The sequence below is a fragment of the Phycodurus eques genome, chromosome 8 (genome assembly GCF_024500275.1).
Source record: "Phycodurus eques isolate BA_2022a chromosome 8, UOR_Pequ_1.1, whole genome shotgun sequence".
NCBI classification, from domain to species: domain Eukaryota; kingdom Metazoa; phylum Chordata; class Actinopteri; order Syngnathiformes; family Syngnathidae; genus Phycodurus; species Phycodurus eques.
The window spans coordinates 15,817,861-15,844,606 of NC_084532.1; the positions used below are offsets into that span (position 1 = coordinate 15,817,861).

At 41.2% G+C, this 26,746-nt stretch overlaps 2 protein-coding genes across 3 annotated transcripts; both read right to left on the reverse strand.

The window, feature by feature from the left end:
• si:ch73-40i7.5 (amyloid-beta A4 precursor protein-binding family A member 3) lies at positions 1-11,633 on the reverse strand. The gene is made up of 11 exons (XM_061683778.1): positions 11,175-11,633; positions 9,692-10,594; positions 9,171-9,201; positions 8,647-8,792; positions 8,452-8,538; positions 7,257-7,439; positions 2,471-2,650; positions 1,949-2,161; positions 1,533-1,652; positions 556-696; positions 1-472 (listed from the first exon to the last, which is right to left on the reverse strand). The coding sequence occupies exons 2-11, from the start codon at positions 10,580-10,582 to the stop codon at positions 401-403; spliced, it is 2,064 nt and encodes a 687-aa protein (XP_061539762.1). The 5' UTR covers positions 10,583-10,594; positions 11,175-11,633; the 3' UTR covers positions 1-400.
• A 2,106-nt stretch (positions 11,634-13,739) lies between these two features.
• pex11g (peroxisomal biogenesis factor 11 gamma) lies at positions 13,740-26,638 on the reverse strand. Of its 2 annotated transcripts, XR_009769046.1 has the most exons (7): positions 26,445-26,638; positions 24,129-24,326; positions 23,170-23,348; positions 20,974-21,036; positions 20,728-20,870; positions 15,539-15,712; positions 13,740-15,378 (listed from the first exon to the last, which is right to left on the reverse strand). XR_009769046.1 is itself a non-coding variant. In XM_061683779.1 (5 exons), the coding sequence occupies exons 1-5, from the start codon at positions 26,505-26,507 to the stop codon at positions 20,654-20,656; spliced, it is 720 nt and encodes a 239-aa protein (XP_061539763.1). In that variant the 5' UTR covers positions 26,508-26,638; the 3' UTR covers positions 19,731-20,653. The 2 variants fall into 2 exon arrangements, 1 of the variants encoding a protein (XP_061539763.1); XM_061683779.1 differs by lacking the exons at positions 13,740-15,378; positions 15,539-15,712 and having other exon boundaries at positions 19,731-20,870.
• Positions 26,639-26,746: the final 108 nt, after the last annotated feature.

Here is a 26,746-nt window from a genome sequence, read left to right on the forward strand (position 1 = left end):
TATGCTACATGTCTGTTTAATGAACATTTAAAACAGTTATTTAATTTAGAAATATAGGTCTTATTTTTTTCTGCGCATTTTCATGTCAGGCACACAGGAAACACTAAACACATTAGAGACAATATGCTTATAAATGTTCATCATTATGTAAATCCATGAAGTGTCAAACATTGCACCTGCAGTATACATTACTGCATCTCAGCTACTTATGGCCTTGTTGCATATCTGATCATCATAAACTAAGCAATATAAAACCATCTCAGTGTTTTTACAATACTCAAACTTGCTTTCTAAAAATAACTATTGTGCTCAGTTTTGTTTGAGGTGGAAATGCTGTAGTTGCAAATTTGATAGTTTGGCAAATGTTTGTTGATCTTATAACACTGATCAAATCTATTTGTCAAAGAAACACTGGCTGCTCTTGTCCAGTTAGGAGCCGATATGTTGAGGACGGCATTGTCTTCAAGTGAATCTGTGGGGAAAATGGGGAGAAAAAAAACAACTTGTCTTTGCAACCCAAAGAATATATTTAATTGTGAGTGCTTGATCCCTTACCTCTCCTACTGCATTAGTAAGGATCTGAATGATCTTATCGTGTGGTGTGGCGACAACGCTCTGTCCATTGATTTCAATGATGCGGTGTCCAACTCGGATGCCTCCTCTTTCTGCTATACCACCTCGCATTAGACTGCAGATCTGAGTGAAAAGATTATGCATTTTATTTTAAAGGTAAATAGGCACAAATAAGTACATGGCGATAACGGTTGCAAGTGTTGCTCTGCAAATATTTTCACATTTATTCATAACTTAGGTTATAATTGATCATATTGTAAATAATTACATATTTTTATGTCAAGATAGTTAATGTGTGAATTAAATGTAACAAATAGGGAATGTCATAAGTTTATTATGGTTGACAATCTTGTAATGTGTTCATGTCCGGAACAAATTTTAACTGTGTTACTACTACAGCAAAGTTTGAGAGCGCGACATCGACATCATTTTGTAACTACGTATGTCTACCTGTCACTCATGCTCCAAGTTATGCTGACGTTTGAAGCCAAAGGGACGATAAATAAGCCTTAAAATAACTTTCTGTGGATTACTGAACTTTTTTTAAACTCTTTTCTTGGCAAGCAGCCAACGAGGTATTTTTGTTTTTCCGATTTAATTTTATGTCGACGCTGTGCGTCTCATTCGTAGTGTTTGTTACTTTATAAATGTCGTTGTCAATGTGTGAGCAAGATGTGCAAAAGATAAAGACGTTGAAACAATAAAAGAACCGCCTGTATCTGTGTTGCTGTGGAGAGCTAAAACCGTGCTGGAGCCTCCGCTATTTGTTCATGCTGGCCAATTTACTGTGTGGTACTAATTTCATTCATTCATTCATTCATTTCTTTATATATATATATATATATATATATATATATATATATATATATAATCAGTATCTAGTTTAGATTTTTGTAGATGAGCCCCATGTTGATCCCAAATATGCAGAGACAATACAATAAAACATGAACATGACTTACAATGCCGTCCTCCACACTGAAGCCTAGCTGATACTTGGGATCTGGTCTCCTGATAATGGCCATGGTGACAGGAGGGCAGTGGACAATGCTGAGCTTAACATACTTCTGGCTTTTCAAGTCCTAAAATAAACACACAATTTGAATGGCCGAGTGCTCAGTGCAACGGTCAATGTTATAATCAAGTCTGTAAAGCATCATAATCCATAAAATATCTTATATTAATTAAGGGGATTCTTGACCTAGAATGATTGTCGTTTAATCACACTAAATTGTCTGAAAAGCACCTTGAAGGTATAGTATTTTTATTTACTGTGCACTTTTTTGTACAATTTCAATAAAATTATTTTAATTTATGGCAGGATATCATTTTTATTTTTTGGGTGTAGGGTTTTTAGTGCTCTTCCTTAGTCTCTTACCTGGATTATATTTTGGCAGGTGGTGATGGGCAGGCCCACCATGCTGGTGCCATTGACGGACATGATGCGATCACCGATACTGAGCTCGCCACAGCGCTCAGCAGGACCTCCATGAAGGAGGTTGGCCACCATCACTGTGGGAACGATAGAACCCCAGCCTGATTCCACCACTGCCAAACCCAAAATTTCCCCTGGAGCCTTGGTGATTGCAACCTGAGCCACAGAAAGATGGTCTTTTCATTATTAGAGTAATGAAATACTTTGACTCAGTTGCGGTTTCTGATATATGCCATGGGCAGCTGCCCAAGGCAGCATCAAGCGCAGCCCATTGATGATCGGCCAGCCAGCCGGCGACTTGTTTTGGAACGGATTCAACCAAAATGACATCCTGACCACATTTTATTCCACCGTTAGCGTACTTTCAGGATTCTACACACACAAATAAACCTTTGAGGACCTAAGAAAGGTGGGTCTAAACAACAGTTTGGCCAAGTTGTCACAAATACTGGTAGGCCTACATACCTCTCTGATGTTCTGGGAGTCAGAGAAGTGGGCCAGGTCTCCATTGTAGAGCTCCTGACTTTCCAGGTAGTCGCTGTACTCGCCAGGCCGCAGATCGCTGGCCTTGATTCCACTGGCTTGAAGGAACTGCTGGTAGGCCACTCCGAATGCCTGGCCAATAGCCTGAGCTATGATCTGAGCCTGCATGGAGACACATAGGCCTTTTTCAACCTGCCATCCTCAAATCCGATTTTGCTCATATCCACATTGTGTCCATTTGGACTTAATAAAATTTGAACAGCAAAGATCACATGAATTCCAATTTGATCGATTCGAGATGGATCCCAAGCGGAGGTGTTATACTGGGTCGGGACGTAATCAAAATTGACACTTGATAAAAAGCACTACCTCTAGTTATTTGATTTACGAGCGCCCCCGATGTATGCGTTTTTTGTGTTAGGAGCCAGCGCTCGGCTGACTTTTTTTTGCTTTGTGTTGCGAGCAAAATTTTTACTTAGGTACGAGCTCCAGGAACTCCCCCACTAGCTGGCGGCAGGAAGCGTCACAACATCCGCTGACAGTCTTGTAACGTAACTAAGTACAAATACGTTATTACTGTATATAAGTACAATTTTCATGGATCTGTACTTAACGATGTTATTTATATTTTTGGCAAATTTCAATTGTATTGCACTATATTTAATAATTGAAATGCATACTTTTACTCCGATACATTTCCCCCCTTAAAAAATTACTACAAAATAAAATCTGAGGAAATTGTTCATTGGTGTGATGCCTGAACCGCGGAGCACAAAGCGTAAGAAAAGTCTTGCCTGTACTGGGGTGTCCATGATAATGAGAGACATAACCAGGAAGTCCACTGTAAATATTAAGCGAGAACATGTGTTATTACTGTGCATTTAGGTACCCAACATTTTGTAGGACAGCATGTGCTAGGGTGGTGTGTTCACAGCCAACTTTAATCATCTCCAACCAAAGCAGCTCATCTCATTCCCTTTGAATGCACCACACGAGTGGCACACTGATAGTCTTTGACATAGCGGAAGATGAAACTGATTTGCTCGAGTCCGGGAGGTCGAAGCACGCAAAGTACGATTAAGGAACTGCAAGCAGACCTCCGTGGGTGGATAATGTAAATTTGGTTAGGGAGGAGATCACAGATCTGAGCTGTGAAGTGGGCACCTGGAGACCGCCCCCCACACGCCCACCCAGATCGTTTGTATATGTGCTCGTCCGCCCCACTTGCCATATTGGCAAACAGGCGCAACCACAAAATCACATCCTGATTTTTGCTTAGTTGCGCAGTTCACAAAAAATAGAGCCCTAAATGTTATCAATTTGAAATTTTATTTTGTACGAGACTGTGGGGGTGTGCCCGCGAGTATACAGCAGATGAATGACATCTCGTAATCACGCCTTCTGTCTCTGATTGGTTTATTTAAACTCCCTGCAGATGAAAGTGAGGAAAACATGGGGGGGAAAGGCAAAAACAACAACTGTTATTAAGTGAAATAAATTAAGGAACTGAGGAAAAAACATTTCTTTGAATTTTATTTTGTTATTTTATAACTGCACATTTCTTTTTACAGTACAGTACTATACAGTGCTATTTAAAATATGTTACAAAAAATGTGGCATGTTTTTTGGGGGAGCTGGAAGGGATTAATGGCATTTCGTCCATCCATCCATTTTCTGTACCACTTATCCTCAGTAAGCTTGAAATAATAAAAAAGTGTTTTTCTTAACACATTTTTATTTAAACTCTCTGCAGATGAAAGTGGGGGAAAAGTCAAAAAAACAGACACCCACCTGTTCCCAATTAGCCTGTTCACCTGTGGGATGTTCCAAACAGGTGTTTGATGAGCATTCCTTAACTTTCTCAGTCTTTTTTGGCACCTGTCCCAGCTTTTTTTGGAATGTGTTGCTGCCATAAACTTCTAAGTTCATGATTATTTGCTAAAAACAATAAAGTTTGTCAGTTTGAACATGATTTGCAAATCATTGTATTCCTTTTTTTATTTATGTTTAACACAACGTCCCAACTTCATTGGAATTGGGTTTGTAATATATATTTTTTGGGGGGGGGCTCATCTTATTCACAGTATCCCAACTTATTGATTTCTAAAAGACACTCTTCCACCTTCTTTCAGTCTTGCCAACTCTGGGGAGGACTAAAACTGGGACAACCGCCAGACCCTTTTGAAATTCAAGAGTGTGCCTCTACAGACGAAAGAAACCAGGCAACTGAGGCCGAATACAATAAAAGAGAGAAAATGGGATCCAAGGAAAAGGAATAAAAACACAATTCAAAGTTACCCTGCCCTGTGTGAAAACCTAATAACTGCTTGGACCATCCTCAGCAGCAACAACTGACAATGAATCCTTCACATCTCTCTAGAGATATTTTGGCCCACTCTTCCTTGCCGAATTGTTTGAATTGAGCAGCAATTGAGGGGTTTCAAACATGATGGGCCTTTATAAGGTCATGCCACCGCATTTCAATCTGACTGACTCGGCCACCCCATGATGTTGCTGTTGTGTTTTGTATCATTATCCTGCTGCAGAACCCAAGTGCGCTTCAGCTTGATGTCACAAACTGATGGCTAAACATTCTCCTTCAGGATTTTTTGACAAAGAGCAGAATTCATGGTTCCACTAATCACAACAAGTTGTCCAGGTCCTGAAGGAGCAAAGCAGCCCAAGACCATCACACTACCACCACCATGTTTGACTGTTGGTATGATGTTCTTTTTCTGAAATGCTGTGCTACATTTACGTCAGATGTAACGAGACACACACCTTCCAAAAAGGCTCAAGTTTCATCTCGTCAGTCAATATAATATTCTCCGAAAAGTCTTGGGAATCATTCAGATGTTTTTTTTTTTTTAAAGTAACACAAGCCTTTATGTTCTTTTTGGTCAGCAGTGGCTTTCACCTTGCCATGGATGCCAGTTTTTCCCAGTCTGTTCTCGGTAGTCTATATAATATTCTCCCGAAAGTCTTGCAAATCATTCAGGTTTTTTTTTTTTTTTTTTTTTTTTTTTTTTACAAAAGTAAGGCGAGCCTTTATGTTCTCTTTGGTCAACAGTGGTTTTCGCCTTGGAACTCTACACCATGGATACCATTTTTGCCCAGTCCCTTTCCTTATTGTTGTGTCATGAACATTGACCTTAACTGAAGCAAGGGAGATTCTGCAGTTCTTTAGAAGTTTTCCTGAGTTCCATGTGTCATTGTTATTCTATTGAGGTAATCTTTGTAGGCCGGCCACTCATGGGAAGGTTCAGCACTTTTACATGTTGTCTCCATGTGAGGATAAAGGCTCCCCTTATGGTTCGCTGGAATCCTAAAACTTTACAAATGGTTTTTGTAACCCTTTCCAGACTGATAGATGTCAAGTACTTTATTTCTTTACTGTTCTGGAATTCTTTGGCTTGTGCTGATTATGTTGCAGCTTTTTAAAATCTTTTGTCCGACTTGATTTTGTTGGGACAGATTCTGTTTAGGTGATTTCTTGCTCGTACAGGTCTGGAGGTAATCAGGCTTGGGTGTGATCATCCATCCATTGTCAACACCGCTTACCCTGGTTAGGGTCGCGGGGCGCTGGAGCCTATCCCAGCTGACTTCGGGCGAAAGGCGGACTACACCCTGAACTGGTCGCCAGTCAGTCGCAGGGTACATATAGACACGGACAACCATTCGCACTCACATTCACACCGTCACTGAGTGGGAACTGATCCCACGCTGCCCGCACCAAAGTCAGGCGAGTGTACCACTACACCATCAGTGACTTAGGTGTGATCAGTGAAAATTAACCAAAAATTGTGATTAGCCACAATTAATTCATGATTTAAAAAATGGGGTCATTACTTCTTCACACAGGGCCAGGTAACTGCATATTTTTTTTTTAATAAATGAAATCACCATTTTTAAAACAGCATTTTAAGTTCACTTGGGTTATATCTGTCTGATATTTACATTTGTTTGAGGATCTTAAACATTTAGGTGGGGAAACTATGCAAAAATATAAGAATTTAAGGAGGGGGGGCAAATACTTTTTCACAGAACTGTATAATAGGTGCTGTGAAAAGACAAAACTTTAATGACTAGATTATGTAAGGCCTGTTACACACTGAGCGACGTGAACCATCGCGAAAAAATTACTTGTGTACTCACACCCACACATCGAAGCGAGCGAGGGAAGTCTGGGCATCCCTGCTAAAGCTACTGCCCCCGCGACCCGACCTCGGATAAGCGGTAGAAAATGGATGGAAGCTTGTGCAGTTTTGGTTGGCTGTTACATCCGCGATGTTGCAACGCCCGTCATTCACAAAGGATTTTAATTTTCACTTGCTGCAAAACCAGTGACCCATGGTCAGCCACTCATGAAAACTAGTTGCCAACCCCACACACTGCACAACCGTTCAGTTGGATTTCATTTACCTCAGTGTTTTCCACATATACATTTATTTATGATGGACCACCACAAATGAATTTTGGCTCCCACTAATAGATTTTGGCTTTTGCTGCGTGGAGACTTTGCCGCTATGTGCTTCTGTGCATCTGCTAATCGATACCACCGCTTTCCTTTCTGATACGAGACTGCAAATACAGTACCTCAAATGACTGACGTATCAAAAATATCTATCTTTGTCTGGCGGGCCTAAGGTTGTGTAATTTTGGTTTTAACTGGATAAACTACCTTGGAACAAGCAATGTAACTGACATACAAAGGGTAACGTGAACACAGTAGAAGGTCTAAATATTTCCATGTTGAGAACAAACTTACATCCACAGAAGAGAAGACGTGGCAGATCATTAAGTACTTCTGAGGCTTGGAGGAGGAGGGGGGGGAGGATGAGGACGAGGCAGTTTCATGGCCTTTACGCTTCCTGCGTGCCATCAGGACCACAATATCACCAATGTCTGCGATGTAAGAAATCATCTGCAAAGAGTGATCCATCATGGCCTCCTGGGTGGAGACAGGATACATGAAAAGTACATTTTGTTGAAAACCGGATAGAAAAGTCTGGTTTCCCTTGAAACTGGCTGAAAGTTTATCATTTACAATAAGTAATAGATTACGTTTCTCTTACATACTCTTTGTCCGACGGAATGTCTTCCTAGGTCATATTTTTTCACAAATCGATACTACCGGTCAGTGCCCATGTCGTCTGTTATTTTTACACCTTTTTTTTTTTTTTTTTTTTTTTTTTAACAGTTTTGAAAATAGCTTGAGAGCAAATCTCAACTCAATTGAACACTTCAACAGTCGTGACTCCACTTCTTCCTTACTACGCATTATGTCTGCTCAAGATTAAAAGTTGCAACGAGTCGGAAACTGATGTCTGTTTTTTATAAAATAACGAGCCTAACAGACAGTCTAATCAGCTCATTGTTTTTTGTATCGTATCACTTACCGCTCTTTGACCTTTGAAAGAGAGTTTAGGAAGATGAGGTACCAGTAACCACAATGCCTTTTCTGTTGTCGGGGGCTTAGCGCTAACATAGACTTTGATAAAAGCGCTGCTAGTGGTCCCGTGTCTGTGTCATTTTAATCAATGACAGCATATTTCAGTATTTTCTTTAGCAAATTAAAATAGCGATTGAACATAATTTTGGGGAGGCATTGTGTTGATGTTGGTGTGCAGCAGGATATGACAGCAATATACAGTATAATACCAACTTTAACGATGCGGTGTTTCGTAAACCGCTATTGATTTCCTGAAAAGTAGTGGTTTTAGATTTGGAGATGGAACGAGTCTGACAGAACGTGACTACATGAATAATAGCTTGTCGATCTGTTTAGCTACAAAACATTAAGGGTAATTATTTAAATTAAATTAATTAAAGTCTTAAAATAGGTTAACTGTTTTGTTGGCATATTAGCTCCCCCCAGAAAAAGAAAGAAAGAAAAACATTTGGGTGAGATTTCATCCAGAAAAAAAAAAAAAAAAAAAAAAAAAAAAAAAAAAAAATCACACCTGTGTAACAGCAGCGAGAACTTTGATCCTCTGAGTGGAAACAAACAGATCCACCTCAGTCATTGGCTGGGTTTCCCCTTCCGGAGCCTGACACAAATTATAAAGGATCAATCAGAAGACCCTCAGATGTAATGTACAGCTGATGTCATATGCAAAATTTTTACATTTACAGCATGAGCACACAGTGAAGTTTACCTTAATACGGTCCACCGCCTCCTGAGCCTGTGCCATACGGGCATTAGTAGATGGGTTCTTCTCAGATTTTAGCTGCGTGGAGCCCAGGTACTTGGCACCAAATATGACTCCATCTAAGAGGTCTTCGGGGTCACATGGACCAGGTACTAGAAGGTAACGCACAAAAACACATAGCATGTAAAATCCCTGAAACAAAGGTTCGGACAAGTAAACCCATTTTTGATCCAGTTGATAAAGTAGTTCAATAGCGATGGATCGCTTCATTTGCACATCACAAGGCAACACATACAGTACTGCAATTGTGACATGACCTGGGAAAATAACTGTTCAATTATCAGATTCCCACATTTTGTTCATTATGTAAATAGCACTGCAGACAACGTACATATATTAAGAGCCTACAAATAGGCAATATACAACCTCTTAGAATTTTTCCTTTTTCCTTATTTAACACTGGAAGGTAAAGCTAAAAATATGTACCTTGGATAGCCTCTCTATTATGAGAAATATACAGAAAGACTTACCATCTTTGTATGAAGGATGATCATCAGCATTCTGTAATAACAACAATCAATACTTGAGTTTTCTAATGAATTAAGAAGGGATTAAATAAATTAAATTAATGGTACGGTAAATTATGCTTTGGCCCACTCAAAGCCAATTCTGATCATTATTATTACACAAACAAAGTTAGTAACAAACAAGTACAAGAGAGATGGCATTAATTTGTGACTCTAACTTACATTAGACTAACAACTATTTCTAAGGTTTCACCAATCAATACATCACAATATGATTTCATGAAAAAAATAATCATCTACACAACCTCCGATGGACAACAACACACATTACACTACTGTCACTTTAAGTACTCCACATGGAAGAAAAAAAAGAAATCATTCTATATCCTCTTAACAACTACTGCAAAACTGGATGAAGAATGTGGCGTTTGCATAAATGAAGCTTACAAACATACACCATTAAATGTTCTATTATTATTTAATGTGCAAAATAAACTTATTATGACAGCTGTAATTTAACCAACCTGCTCGCTGTCTGCAGCAGCTTCCTCCCCTGGAGCCTCTTCCTCCAGTTTCACCCACACCGGCTCAGGACCGCCACTGTCTGGCAGCAATTTGACAGAGTCTTCCCTGTATTGATGCTGCTGACCATTTCCATACAGCCCCCAGAAACTCTGGGCATCTTCCCGGGTGTAGGAAACGGACACTACAGAATCCATTTCCCCTGTGAGGCGGGGGCAACTGGGATGGGGTGTAGCGCTGATGTCTGTGCACTGCAGAAGTCCCAACACATCTCTCTGGTGGCTTTCAGAAAACAACAACCCAGTGGTTTCAGTGCTGTCGTCCGATAAGGTTGATAATGAAGAACATGCCTCAAGATCACAGAGCCCCGAGTGTGGATGCTCATCTGAGCAGGGTGGTGTTCCGGGATGAGGATGAGCTTCTTTCCCCATCATTTGAAGTTGGCAGAGCAAGGTTTGGATACGGGTGTGGTCTTCATCGCCTTTGATTTGGTTAGCTTCCTCATCCTCCACATCTGCATCATTATCATATGTTGTCGGCTCATGGTTATCTTCATCTTCCTCCATTTCCCTCTCCTTTTTCAACTCTGTGTTTTTTGCCTCACGCTCCTGCTGGTGCACGTCAGGCGAAGCCACGGTGCCGTTCACGTCTAGCTCACCTGAGCCAGGAGGAGAGAGGAAGCTGGCGTCATTCAGTTCTTCTGTTGAGCCTGCTTCAGTGGAGGAGTTGGAATTCCAGTCTAATGGAGGAGGCTCTATCATGTTGTACGGATCCAACGCCACCATCCGTGAATCGAGCGCCACAACATCTGACGCTCCATCAATAGAGGTCAAGCTCTGCATGTCTGAGGGTGCAGGGGGTGACACATCCAGAGTGCCGTGGTCAGCGTCCATTTTACACGGAGCCTGTTGGAAGTCCAAATATGCCACGCTGTCATTCACAAACTTGGACATTAGCTAAGTGTCTGATTACACTGGAACGCGGAGCAGCAGTGCAGATGATGAATCTGCTCCATGCTTTTATTGCTCGTCTGGAGCTCTTTGTAAAACACATGGCCCTTGGCCATCGAGATAAACAGCACAAAGTACACTGACAACATGTACGAGGAAGACTCGCACAGTTATCGATAGACAGACTTTGTGTCTATTCATTAAACTATGGAACGGTAACACTAGGTTTAGGTGGCGTGTGTTTAAATGCTTAATATCAACGCGGTTAGACTGAAACTTTCGAGCTGTTTAATTCCACAATTCTTTTCTTGAATTGGAATGTGGTTAAAAGAGTGAACGCGACTCCCGAACAAATGAAATATAACAATTCGCGAATTCAATAAAGACGACAAGCACTTAAACTGAACCGCGAGCTAACACACGTTAGCACTGACGACGCTGCGGGGAACTTTGAAAAGTGGGGCCACAACGATCAACACAAGCTAACAAATATTTGGTCGTAATTCAACGACGGGAAAGGGAAAGGACAACTCACCTGATAATTCGACTCTCGGACTTTCTTTGTGTTCAGAGGGAGATAACTGTTGGTGCCGCGACATATAAATTGGCGTGTGTTGGGTTCTTACCCAGAAGGAGATTGTATTCGTCATACTAACAACAGCTAAACCATGAAATGTGGTATTTTCAAACAATTGGAAGGACGCGATTCAGCTGTATAGTCAAATGGTTTCTCTAATGTTCCGATCCCGAAGATACGAGACTTCAATGTTTACTCGCTGAAGCTGTCTGTAATTGGAGTGCATTCAGGCGTTGTTTAAAAACCCACCCACGAGGAAGTTTTGCAAGCCAAATGAGTTAGTTTGACATTTTTCAAATTTTTAAATTAACTAGTTTGTTAGGATATATTAATTAATATATTTATATCCGGCAATAATAGCAGTGATAAATACGATTTTTATCGTAGTCAAGACAGGGTAGTATTTGTTATTCTTAAATCCTGTATTACCTGAATGCATCACTAGCTCAGTAGGTAACGTCATCAGCGTAACTCAGTCATGCTCAGTCGAACAAGAACATATCGATCTAAAACGTATTGATTTTGTGCCCATCCCAATAAATATGTAGGACATAGTGAACATGTGATTCGTTGTATTAGTTCAGTTGAAAAGGTGAAAGTTATTTATTTGATGGATTAGCTAAGCACATAAGTAAATATTAGGACCAGTCTCCTTCTGTTTTGGAAAATAAACTGCGTGAACTCTGTTGAACTCCCTGTCTTGCCACTGAGGTGGATTTTTTTCGCCTGTGGTTCTGAGCCGATGGTGCCCCATGGAGAACACCGGCTTTCGTTGGGCAGGAATGAATGAAGACTTCGACACACCGGGGCTTTTGGGCCAATTAGATTTATTGAACAAGCCTTAGTGTCGTAGCCGCTGCTTACAAAGCCAGGACAAAGACAAAATCCCCCGAAACTCCTGAATGCCAGTTTATAAAGGTTTAATTATCTGGGCGTGGAATTAACCGGAATGGCCATATTTGGAGTGTTCTGATGGCCACAAGGTGGCACTATGTGTCCATGAAATACCCACACCCGCCTGCTGGCGTCGAACGGACTGACCAGGCGAACAAATGGTACCCTTATCTTGTACAATGCAAAACAGTCCTCTTTGAAGACCCGAACCCCTGTTGGATAATTTATTTTAGTTTTCATTTCATTAATAGGGGGGGCTCAAATAGACATTGAGTGTTGGGGTCAATCAAGTGGGCTTCAATTCTTTTGACAAGAGTGCAGAAATCAAATTTTGTGTTCTCTGTAGAAGTTCATTAATTTCATAAATGCAAAACATTTTTTTAAAGGTAAAACAAGTAAAACAAGAACATTCATTCATTCATTTTCCGTACTACTTATCCTCACTAGGGTCGCGGGCGTGCTGGAGCCTATCCCAGCTATCTTCAGGCGAGAGGCGGGGTACACCCTGAACTAGTTGCCAGTTGTAGGGCACATATAAAAAAAACAAAAAATTTGCACTCACATTCACAACTATGGGCAATTTAGAGTCTTCAATTAACTTATGTGCATGTTTTTGGGATGTGGGAGGAAACCGAAGTACCCGTAAAAAAACCACGACGCACGGGGTGAACATGCAAACTCCACACAGGCAAGGCCAGATTTGAACCCAGGTCCTCAGAACTGCGAGGCAGATGTGCTAACCAGTCATCCGTCATGCCTTATTATTATTATTACCCGTTATTGTGAATTATACTCATCCATGCATCCATTTTCTGTACCGCTTATCCTCACTCGGGTCACGGGCGTGCTGGAGCCTATCCCAGCTATCTTCGGGCGAGAGGCGGGGTACACCCTGAACTGGTCATACAAACAAACAACCATTCGCACTCACATGCACAAAGGGGCAATTTAGAGTCTCCAATTCATGCATGTTTTTGGGATGTGGGAGGAAACCGGAGTGCCCGGAGAAAACCCACGCAGGCACGGGGAGAACATGCAAACTCCACACAGGCGGCGCCGGGGATTGAACCCTGGTCCTCAGAACTAACCAGTCGTCCACCGTGCCGCCCCTGAGTAACCCATTCTTTGCAAATGATGTGTGACCTCTGGGCCTGAACCCCTAACATCTCAGATACTTGCTGTTGTGTGCCCAAGCCACGTGACAACCCCATTCTTTGCAGGTTGTGGGGTTGTGACCATGGACATGACCTGGGAAATATATGAAGCCGTGAATCCTTTGCAGCTGCCCTGGCAAAGCTCACGGGACACGGTCACACGCACAATCGACACGGGGCGTGGTCAGAAAGGACAATATTCACAGGTATGATCACAAATTATGATCTTTGTGCATGCGTAACTAAACACAGGACCGACATGGATTACATTTAACATGAGTAAAATCAAGTTGAAATAGATTAAAAAAAAAAAAAAAACACTCCCACAACTTAAAACACAGGAGAAACACAATTCAACACAAGAATGGTTGTTAAAAAATAAAAGAGAAGAAATAACTAAACAGAAGGCAGCAGGAGATTTTGTCCTTCAATACCAATGTACATGTTCAATAAGAACATTGCGCGCCACCAGTTGCCAATCCCTTATCTACATCATATTTATCTCTCGACTCGGGAATTCTTTCCTTTTCAGTATCGAAAATAGTATTATCTTTTAAGATTTATTGTGGATATCCCATTGCTTTAGAACCATTTTGATTATACTACTACTCTCCATAGTCCTTGTGTGACGCTCATATTCTGCTCCAATCATGTGTAATGTTCTTTTTTACTCATCCTTAAAATCTTTACTACTTTATGTACTTCTTATTATTTTGTTTCAGCATCTCATGTAAAGCATGATACTATTTTTGTAGGAGTATTTTATTCAGGATCACGTAGTCTTCAAAGGCATGCACATTTCGTTCCAAAGAATAATACAATATATACTGTGCTTTTAAAATGTGTATACAAAAAAGGGATTCCACCATCCTTGTTGTTCTCACTTCATTCGACTATTCAAACTGAGGTCGTTGGAACGTCAGTTTGTCGGTTGATGTAGTTCATTTAAAGCTTCATTTACTGCTGCTGTTCTCACCAGTACATTCGTGCTTGTCAGCTTCTTGCTGACGAGAGAATCTTTTGTAACACACGCCACAGCTGAGCGATTTCCCACCAGCGTGTATTCTGCTTACATGTGCCACCAAATGTTCTTTTTGAACAAATTTTGAACCACAAACTGAGCAGACAAAGGGTCTTTCTCCAGTGTGTGTTCTCATATGTCTCTGTAAATTGCCTATTCGAGTGAAACTTTCCGCACAAACTGAGCAAAAAAAGTGTTTTTCTCTAGTGTGTGTTTGCCTATGTATTTGTACACCAGTCTGAGATGAAAATCTTTTACTGCAAACAGAACATGAAAACGGTTTTTCTCCAGTGTGTGTTCTCATGTGTATTCCAAAGTTGCCCTTGGATGAAAATCTTTTTCCACAAACTGAGCAGGGAAAAGGTTTTTCTCCAGTGTGGACCTTCATGTGGTTGGTCAATTGCTGATTACGAGTGAAACCTCTGCCACAATCTGAACAGGAAAATTCCTTTTCCACAGCGTGTATTCTCACGTGCAGTGAGAGTGCTTTCCTATTTGAGGAATTTTTACCACAAAATGAGCAGGCAAATGTTTTTTCCCCTTTTTGTGTTTTGTGTGTTTTCACATGCGTTCCCATATGTTTTCTCAAATGTTTCCATAATCTGAATCTTTGAAAGCAAACGCGACAGAAAATTTTGTACTGTGTGTTGTAAGGGTCACCCTTAGTGTCTCTTTTGCTCTTCAAAGGTTTGTCGTCGACATCACTCTCAGAAGAGTCTGAGTCTGCGTCTTCATCAACTTGCCGAAGTGGACCCGAGTGGCTGTCTAACTCTAATCCACTCCCTGTGGTTTCCATCAGTTTCAGTTTTTAAGATACTGGTTACAGGTTCCACCTTTCTTTTCTTTTCCTTTTCAATGTGATGAAACTGTGATTGTGGAGGTCCACATTCCCGCTTCACACGAGTTGAGGAGCACTTTGCAATATCAGCTTCCTCCGGTGCTTGAAGCTGCTCTTCCCTTTGAAAGGAACGGAGGTCGTTCTTTTCTTTAATGTGAATGTGTTGGGGGTCTGGCACCTCCTGCTTTACACTGAAGGTCCATGGCTGCTGTTCAGGAAGAAACTCATTTTTGCGAGCCAGCATCTGATGGATGTCTGCAGAGCACAAATAACAAAAAGAAAGCAGATAATTTGCAGGTTATAGGTTCACATCTATACTACAAAATGGCATTTTACACTGTATGCTGTCAGTATGACACCCATCAGCTTCTGATCTGAAGCTGCAGGTTAGGGACTCTATCTGCATTCTCCTCACTTTGATCACGATGAAGCTGCGAATACTGAGGTTCACTGTCCCACTTTGTGACCTCCATTCCGTCCTCAATTATTTGATGTTAATTCCCCTCCTGATTGCACCAGCGTTCTTCCTCTTTAAGGCGTGGGAGGGCTCTCGCGCCGACTGCTCCACGCTGGAGGTCTACACCTGCTGCTGATGAGGGAGAACCTGTTTTACTTACAGGGAGCTTAGAGTCATCTGCAGGACACAAGGAATACAAAATGGACCATAGCTAGGATCATTTCCATTTCCAAGTAATATGTATCTAATATACATGCGTATATAGTTGATTGCAAGCCGAATTCTTGTACTACAGTTAGTGTTGCCAATTTGGAGAGACATTCAGTGACTTTTCCGGCCACTCGAGCAACTTTTTTTCAAAAAGCAACTAATTTCCATTAAAAAAAATACACAACAGCAGCCAAGTCATTTTCACATTGTAAGAAAGAATCCCTATGGAAAGTGTGGTGTATTTTTAATAGCATCTGATTTAGTACAGCATAGTGCCTGTAAAAAAGTATCTTGTCTTTGAACTAATTCAAAGAGGGCAATTGCATTCTTGAGACCGTTTGTTTATCCAGCAGGTCTCCCCCGCTGTTTACAGGACAATACGTCCTCTGGTTAAGTCAGGAGCTGAACCAGAAAGTGGGACTACCATTTGGTATAGTGGAGGAGGCCCAACACCTTGACTTTTGGGCACGAAATGTGGACTCGCAGGGATGCGGTTAATTTATAGACGAGAGAGCCACCTTGTGGACAGAAGTGGAACAAACTATAGGTAAGAGGAGGAGCCCTGCCATTCAAACCCACCCAGTGAACCAACGACGGTTGGTCTTTGAGAGTACGCCCACAGATTTTCAAATATTCAGGTTCGAGAGTCACTCTATGGAGGTTGAAATAGCCAAACATGGGACCAATAACAAAGTCACTGAAGTTACTTGCGTTGATTTTCCAAGTAACTTTTTTACGTTACTGATTACTTGATTTTAAAAGTAACTAAGTTACATTAAAAGTTACTTTTTTAGTTACATTCAGCAACTGGTGACAACACCGCCTCAACATAAAAATGTCAATACTTTATTGGAAGTGCATTTTTAACAGTAATTTTAAGTTTTTATGAAAACTAAAATGAAGACAGTCTTTGTTGACTTCACTTAAAATAAATAACTCTTTTTATTTAAACATTTAAATGAGGGAAACTCCAATTTACACTGACGTATATATTTTGCAAATCACACATTAAAGGAGTTAAAAGTACTCTTTCCCTTAATATTTCAAACCTATTATTCTATTCTTTCAAATCTTGCCCGATGGCAACCTTGCACCCGATGGTTCGCCCCCTGAATTATACTATTCAGATTCAGTTTTTAAATGCAATGTTACAAATTAAACAATATGAATTCAAATTACGTTTTTCAAATTCATTTTCTAAATGCAATTATTCAAGTTGAACAATTCAAATTCAAATTTAAGCGACCCAAATTCAGTTCCTGCTGGTACATATTTCACCCCATAGCCTGTGGCCTCCACAGGAGAAACCTCACGATCGGGAAAAATATTCACCTAAAACATAATTACATTTAAACTAGTTATTACTACTTACTCTGCAAACGCACAATTTTGGTCTTTCAATAATAAGCATAAATGTGGTGTGCATGTGGTTTGCAGCGAGTTGTCATACATAGATTACTTTACTGGGAGAAAATCTAGGAAAGCACAGCTGTATCAGGAGAGGTGAGGTTGAAGGTGAGGAATAGCAAATATGGTTATACAAAGGTTATATGTGGAGTTATAAAACGTACCGCGAGAGGTCAGTAAAACGCCTTTTATGTTCATGGTTGTGCATAGTGGCATGCTGTACATTTTAAAAAGCTTTTGTATAGTTATTTTATTTAGTTTTGGTATATTATTGGATAGTGGTATATAGGTGGTCTGTATTACAAAAAACAAACAAACAAAAAAACGGATTATATGGTAGGCAAAACAGCAAAAACAAATTCACAACGACTGCAGCAAAATGTGGCATACTTCCATCCATTCAATTCCTTTACTGCTTCTCCTCACTAGGGTCGCGGGCGTGCTGGAGCCCATCCCAGCTATCTTGGGACAGGAGGCGGGGTACGCTCTGAACCGGTCACCAGCCAATCGCAGGGTACATAGAAACAAACAACCATTTGCTCTCACATTCACACCTACGGGCAATATAGAGTCACCAATCAACCTACCACGTATGTTTTTGGGATGTGGGAGGAAACCGGAGTACCCGGAGAAAACCCACCCAGGTACAACGAGATCTTGCAAACTCCACAACAGGTGAGGCCGGATTTGAACCCCAGTCCCCAGAACTGTAAAGGCTTCTTTATACACGCGTGGACGGCGAACGCGCTGACGTCACTGCGGCTGGCCCACGCGCGCTGTTTTGAAAGTGTGCTGCAGTTCCCCTCCAAGTCGGGGGTGTCGCTACGGCTGGTATTGGATAGGACACCACAGGGTGGAGTTTCCTCTGAATTTATTTTTCCCATTTCCGGTAGCCGTTTTTACTTTCGTTGCAGTAACAAGGAACAAAGCAACAGCAATTTAATTATTATTATTATTATTTTTAAGTACAAATGTAAGACACATTTGGAAGGTCATCTGGTTACATCCGTGTAGTCTGCCTTTCCCGCGATACAGGAGCCAATCACATTGCAGCGGGGCGTGTCCTATCAAGAACTCCAGCGTGCGTGGCAGCCGAAGGCGCGGGACTTTGGCGGTCTAATCCCCGGCTAGTACGCCTGCAGAAACTGCATTTTGGAATGTGGGATTCATAATCACGCGTCGGCCACCCAGCTGCAATATTGCACTTTGCCGGTTGAGATATTACACAATTGCTTCAACGAAGTAATGTCTCAACATAAATGAAGCATTTTCAAAACTAAACAAAAAACAAAGTAGGCTAATCTTGTCCGTAAGAATGGAGTACATCCCACCTTTAAAACGTACTTGCACTCAGCCCAACATACACGTGCGGATTGGCATCGACAGACAGAACGACAAATTTCAAAGTGCGAGTCATTCAATAGAGACAGTTAAAAAATAATAATAATAATAATTAAAAAAAAAAAAAAAAAGCTTACCGCGACAGGATTCAAACACAACGCTGCCCCGTCTGATGCATACTGACATGAGCCGGAAATGGCGAGACACGAGAGAGAGGAAAGAGGGAGGAGAGAGAGAGAGAGAGAGAGAGAGAGAGAGAGAGAGAGAGGGGGGGGTTGCCAACACGACTGACGTCAGCCCCAAGTGTAAATGTTTTTAATTCCAGGTCAAAAATTATTCCTTTTTCCCCTCATGCGTACGATTGAGCATTTTAGAGAATTGTCATCTTTTAAAAACGTCTTTCTTGCACTTTAAGTTCTTTTAGAAATTTTAATGAGCTGTCTTATTTTCCTGTATCTCGTTTTTTAAAAATGCTCTTAATCATGTAAAGACATTGAGTTGTGTATGAAATATGCTATATAAAGAACTTTTCCTTGCCTTGCCAATAAGTACATTTCTACCATCTGTTGAGCTGCAATGGCTTACACACTGCTCATCTACATTAATAGTTTAAAAGAGATGCTTGGGTTTTCAGATTTTTATATGTAGTCACGTTGACCATTAAAAAAAAAAAAATCCAATGCTTTTTTTTTTTTCCTTTTCTTGTTTTCTCAAAGTTCTTATATTCTCATGTCGTCATTTCCGGTGGCAGCTGGTCAATAAGGGGGTAGGGGCGCCAGCTGGGTCACTTTAAATCGGAAAACAAAGTTAAATTATGAAAATGAAATCCTAATAATAAAAATCCATCCATCCATCCATCCATTTTCTGAGCCGCTTCTCCTCACTAGAGTCGCGGGCGTGCTGGAGCCTATCCCAGCTGTCATTGGGCAGGAGGCAGGGTACACCCTGAACTGGTTGCCAGCCAATCGCAGGGCACATACAAACAGACAACCATTCACACTCACAGACACACCTACGGGCAATCTAGAGTCTCCAAGTAATGCATGTTTTTGGGATGTGGGAGGAAACCGGAGTGCCCGGAGAAAACCCACGCAGGCACGGGGAGAACATGCAAACTCCACACAGGCGGGACCAGGGATTGAACCCGGGTCCTCAGAACTGTGAGGCTGACGCTCTAACCAGTTGTCCACCGTGCCGCTAGATATAACATGTATAACAATATTAAATTCACTCAGAGAAATAGTTCCATATGTAAAAATAAATTGTTGGTATGTCAAAAATGAGCCATTTGAGTTAAATAATTGACCAACCAAAAGAATGTTATTAGAAAACCAGTGAGGGTAAAATAAGGATGTTTCTGGATAAAATGTCTTTATTATTCCATAAGTAGCATCTATATGGAGCGTAACTATGTTTATAAATCAATAACCATGAAAGTTGGATAGTTTTCTGGGCAGTTATTGAATATTATAATTACAAAATAAAAGGAAATGTAGGCCCCCTAACTTGGGGAAAAAAAAACTTGGGTGAATGGGTTCTTAATGAATTGCTTTATCCATCCATCCATCCATCCAATACCTGAGCCACATATCCGCACTAGGGTCGTGGGAGCGCTGGAGCCTATCCCAGCTATCATCGAGGAGAAGGTGGGGTACACCCTTAACTGGTTGCCAGGGCACATATAAACAAACAACCATTCACACCTGCGGGCAATTTAGAGTCTTCAATCAACCTAGCATGCATGTTTTGGGGATGTGGGAGGAAACCGGAGTGCCCAGAGAAAACCTACGCAGGCACGGGGAGAACATGCAAATTCAGCACAGGCGGGGCCGGGGATTGAACCTCGGTCCTCAGAACTGTGAGGCCCTGGGGACGACCCAGGACACACTGGAGAGACTATGTCTCCCGACTGGCCTAGGAACACCTTGGGATCGCCCGGAAGAGCTGGACATAGTGGCTGATGAAAGGGAGGTCTGGGCTTCCTTGCGTAAGCTAACGCCCCTGCGACCTGGCCCCGGATAAGCGGAAGGAAATGGATGAATGGGTGGATGGAAAATTAATAGATCACATCTAAGAAAATTGCTATATTTTGTGCAGTGTTGCTCAAAGCGTCCATTACTCAGTACGGCCTTTTTCATCATAGTCTCCCGCTTTCATCTCGATCAAACCAACGAGAGAGGAGATAGTACCCATCAGGCCCACTAGCCATGCAGGGAATTGTCCTGCCCACAGGAAACCATGTGGCATCCAGTGGATGGCATTACTGAGGTCTGTCATACATCCGAGGATCGAAAGCAGCTCTGCTTGCATCTGCCTATGGATCTGACAGCGGCTGTGGGAGGTGGAAAAGATTATTTCAGACAAAATATATCTCAGATGCTGTCCTTCATTACTCTGGCCAGGGGAGTTATGAAAGAAAGCTGTAGCTACACCACCTGCTTCCATCTTCGTCACATTTACTAAGCTTCCTCTTGAGAAGCATCATAACACGGAGTGACCTGAAAAAAAAACACACAAGTTGCATCACAATTGAATTCTGAATGTTAGTGTAGTGTATTTTTAATACGGACTTGAAGAGAGACATTTTTACAGTATAGCAGGATACCTGAAGAAGTGTTGCCTGCTTCAAAGATCTCTCTTTCAATTTACAGCTTCAAAGAGGGAAATTGAATTATTGAGACCAAATCCTTATCCGTAAATCCCCCCCCCTGCAGTTTACAGGACAATATGTCTTCTGGTGTAAAATCAAAGGTTACGACCGCCATTTGGTGCGTCAAATCCTGTCTCATTCATTACTTTGGGTTTCGGTTGAGTCAATGACAAGAGGACCACCTGATGGACAAAATGTCACACCAAGAGGAAGTACTTGTACAATTCAAATCTTAGTGAACCAATCAGGCTTAAGGGCGGTAACCTACGAGTACGCCCACAGATGCGAGATTTATAAGCTTGTGACGGAAATTTCCGGGGTTGGCTGATAGCAAATCTGACCATGAAAATAGCTGTTAAAACACAAAGGCTTGTCAATAAACCTGATTTAGCCCAACCGCCTGTGTCTCGGCGTATTCTTTGCGTCCACTCGAGATGCACGCTTTCTCAGACCCAGAAATCCACCTCATCAGCATGAACAATTCCCAAATCATCATAAACCTTGGTTGGTTGGTTGCTAATTTCATGCTGCCAATCTTATTTTGAGATTGTTGTCACATCTCTGTCTTGCCACTTATGCTGTACATTATTCGTGCTCTCACTGTAGTAGTCTCGTCACTCTGCACTATTTGCACATCTGTTGTTGATCAATACTGGCCACTCATGTGCTTGAGAAGTATCTGCACCATTTGCACTATTGACGCTGTTCCAGATTATCACACGACTAGTCACTTGAAACTGCCTAAATTCTCGGTGCCATTTGCACAATGGTCAATGTACCAGATTATCGCTTTATTGGTTATTTCAAACTGCTCTCCACTGCTAGAGGACATTTGCACAATTGTCAAAAAACTTGTATCTGCATTACCACATTACTGGTAACCTTTCATTGCTTAGTGACTCTCCGTACTGTGTTCACAAAAGTATTTTATGTCAAATTGATGTCTGTTGTCATACTAAAGGGGCTTCAACTACCGGAGACAAATTCCTTGTGTTTTTGACATACTTGGCAAATATAGATGATTCTGATTCCGTCATGTCAATAATGTCTGTAGACAATAGGCATCAAGATACTTCCAGGTGGGAGAAAAGTGTTATGGCAAAATGACAAAATATAGTCTATATACTCTTTTATTGTATTATGCCATATATTATATCCCATTGTTTTGTGTGTGATGATTTTATGACTTCAATAGTCCTTTGTGCTTCTGTTCTTGTGTGGTCTAGTAGCTAAATTGTTTCCTAGTCTTAGTCCTTTCTGTCATACTGTCTCGGTGACTGTACCAACCCCTTTTTGTCTCAAGGACAAGATAACTCTGTGAATAGGTCTTTCTTCCCACTTTCCTCATTCCCCTCCCATTTTTTTCTTTGGTTTAATAAGGCATTGTTATTCCGTGTTCTTCACAGACGGCAGAGACGCGGGCACCTGTAAGCGGTCTTGACTCGCTCTCTCTCTTTGCAAAGATGTATTCTTTTTTTCTTAAAGGGACAGACTGAGTATCCCATCATTGGGTTTGTGGAAGACATTTTGTCACAGGTACCGTTTGTAGAAAATGTTTGTTTGGGCTGTCTTTGAGTAATTTAGCAAATTATAATGGCTAGCCTGCTTTCTTTTTTTTTTGTTTGTTTTTTTGTTTTGTTTTTTAAACATGCCCTTGGCATTCACTTCCATTGAAAAATAAATAAATCACCATTTCATTAATGATGGAGCCCTTGTAGGCATTTTAGGACTCTTTTTGCCCTTTTATCAGGTTAATTATGCCTGGATTCCCTCCACATCTATTTTTGAATCAACTTTCCTGTTGGTAACATCTTTTTTTTGCAGCTAACAAGTCACACATTCAATCTATGGTGATAGAGCACAAGGCAAAAATCATAATTCAAGCTATTCGGTAAGGTTTTTGCCATCCGGAAGATTACGTGACGTCAAGACGAAAGGCAATTGGACAGAGGACCTGAGAATAGCAGAGAGACGACCTCACCTAAGGATCCCCAGCAGCAGCGAGGTTCCCCACAGCACCGTGCCGAACAGCCACCATCTGTCAGACTTCACTCGAACGAGGTGAGCATCAGCGGCCCAGGCCACGTGTTCACACGGGTAGTAGAGCTGGTCAGCCACATTCGCAAGCACTGATATGCAGCGAACGATTCCATCTTTCTCCTTCAGACGACATATAACATGAGTTGGTGATGGCATCACGTGAAAGCAACTTGACATTTAAGCAAACATCCATCCATTTTCCTCATTAGGGTTGAAGGTGAGCTTTGGTTTGGTTTGTCCAACATATCAGTTTACAATACAGTACATGTCATACGTGTAGGCTGGAGCCTATCCCACCTGACATTGGATGAGAGGTGTATGGCAAACAATTCATTCATTTATTTACAGTACATTTATGTATTTGATATCTAGATTAAGGTCCATGTAATAGTACGCTCTTTGTCCTTTTTTCCGGGAGAACTAAAGAGAGGTCTAAATAGCCAAAATGTGGGACCTTTAATACACACACAGCAATGACAAATAACTACTTTTGATAGCATAAGTCAATGAAAATAAGTTGTTCAACGATTGTTCTGCTTATTTTAAAAAAAGAGTTTGGTAACAAAAATTTTGGTAAAAGCTCAATGTTATTAAACGTGAAGACAATTGCAATTTTTGTACAGATTTAGCGGGTTGCAAGTTTGACACCTGTAATTTAAAGTGACTTCAATGAACCAAACATGCATGTTTTGGGAATGTGGGAAGAATCCAGAGTATGGGGAGAACATGCAAACTCCACACAGAAAGGCCAGAGCCGAGATTTGAACCCAGAACCTTTGAACTGCGGGGCAACCGTGCTTATCATAATTACACCATGCTGCCCAATTAAACAGATTTAACTATTTGAATTGTTTCACTACATTTGCAACCTGTGCCACCATAAGAAGAAGAAAAGGACACCTTGGCTCCAAATCCATAACTGTGGGAATAAGCCAGCATGGACAGATCATCAAGCAGCCTCAGCACCGTCCTGCAGTGGCTTAGCTGAGCAGAAAATAGAAGCAGACTTTTTCCAAGGTTGGGGGACGAAGCATCTGCATCTGCCTTGCGTGAAAGAATGCCTCCGACCAGCTGCGAGCCATAGCGGAGCGCCCTGATCTGCAAACAGAGTCACAAACAAAAGACTTCAGTGACATGTATTTCATGTTCTTCACACGATATTTGACTTATATATTTTGTTGAAGTCATAGTTACATGTTATTCATTCTTTTGATTGGACAATATAACACTGACCAAATATATTGGTTTGTACACAGTATTTCCTCAAATAAGAGCTTAATTGATCACCAGGTGCATCAGCCATGCCTCACCGCAAATAAACGCCTTTTTTTGGCCTCAGGAAGAAAAATAATAGAGTGGAATTTTCCACTTTTTTTTTATTATTCAAATGGCATCAGAAACAATGTGTGTGGTAGACATAGTGGTGGTATTTTAAATCTTGATATAATTATTCTGATTTCATCCATCCAGTTTCTTGGCAGGTACATCACAATACACTAGTATAACAATATAATTATAATACCTAATGTAAAATAATCACACTACTGTATATCTTTATATCTTATTACGGTAAACCCTCCTTCATTGCAGGTGTTATGTTCCAGGACCCACTTAACCACAATAAGTGAGAATCCGTGAAATGGAAACATACTTTTTAGACACACTGTTTTTATAACAGTTACAGTACTGTACTTTTTCAAAAGGTCCTTAACACTTTTAAGACAATACAAACACATTTAAAGACATAATATATTGAAAGAGAGCAAGAGCAATGGATAACGCAAAAATATTGGACACATATATATATTTGTTTAATTGAGTAAGAACTATAGTAACACTTAATAAAATAAAACGCGAAATACCAGGACTGCGATACTGAACCGCGATATAGCAGGCGTTTACCTTATTTTTATTTGATGTAACACGTATATAGAGTGGTTCATTCATTCATTAATTTTTCGTACCGCTTATCCTCACTATTGTCGCGGGCATGCTGGAGCCTATCCTAGTTATCTTCGAGTGAGAGGCAGGGTACACCCCGAACCGGTTGCCAGCCAATTGCAGGGAACATTTAAAAAAAAAAAATAAACATTCTCACCTACGGCCAATTTAGAGTTTTCAATCAATCTACCATGCATGTTTTTGGGATGTGGGAGGAAACCGGAGTACCTGGAGAAAACCCACACAAGCATGGGGAAAACATGCAAACTCCACACAGGCGAGGCTGGAGTTGAACCCGGGTCTTCGGAACTGTAAGACAGATGTGCTAACCAGTCACCCACCGTGCATAGAGTTATTTGTGGGAAATTCTAAAAATCCATTCTTATTAAATATATTTTAAAATATGATTCGTGCGTGCGTGCGTGGGTTTTCTCCGGGTACTCCGATTTCCTCCCACATCCCAAAAACATACATGGTAGGTTGATTGAAGACTCTAAATTGCCCATCGGTGTGAATGTGAGTGTGAATTGTTGTTTGTTTCTATGTGCCCTGCGATTGGCTGGCGACCAGTTCAAGGTGTACCCCGCCTCTCGCCCGAAGATAGCTGGGATAGGCTCCAGCACGCCCGCGACCCGAGCGAGGAGACGCAGTACAGAAAATGGATAGATGGATTTGTAAAAATAAAGGCCTTAAGCTCCTCAACTGTAATTATAATAAACACTTGGTACTTTCTCAATTTAAAACAAAGTACCTGGTCAATATTAATACAGAAAGGAAATTCAATTCTATATTATATAGCACTATAGAATTGTGTATTATTATTAATTAATATTACGATAGCACGATAGTGTATTTGTGTTTATCCTCCTCACACTGATGATCACGCAATTCAAAAGTGCAGTTCCACAGCTAGATAATTCGAGTTACAGTACTGTTTACTTACAATTCAGATGAGTTTTTCATACAGTATATGACGAGTGCGCGAGTTAATTTACACAGGTGCGGATTGACAGTTAGCTGTATATTTCTATGCTGCTGCTTACAGGCCACGAGGACACACGCACACACACACGCACGCACCACCACAAACATACTGATCACGATGAGGCTGCGACGAGAGCAGGCGAGAACTGGCTTGATAAGGAGCCGCTGAGGCAAGTGACTGTTATTTGAAAATTCCACGGGAGAAGGGAGAGAGCCGAGTGGCTCCCCCAAAACAATACTGTGTTGTTATTTTGAGTGCAGGTGAAGCATGGAACGAGACACAATACTCACGACTTTATCCCTTCCCCTGTAGGACTCTAAAAACTCTACAAGGCAGTCGACAGAGTGCTGCATGTCTGACACTGACACAAGGTCACAGTGTTGTCAAAAAAAACAAATGAAGTGTACGAGGCTGTCATGCTTGTGTGTAAAACATCGTTCACTTTACATCCTTGTTTTTCGACTCGTCTGTTGGACTTCGACCACGAAACCGCTCAGACTCAAATAGTCGATCACCGAGCTTCTCCATCTGCTGCTCTCCAGTTTGCGCTGAGCACTACTGCCCCCTATTGTACAACTAGTTTATTGCTCAG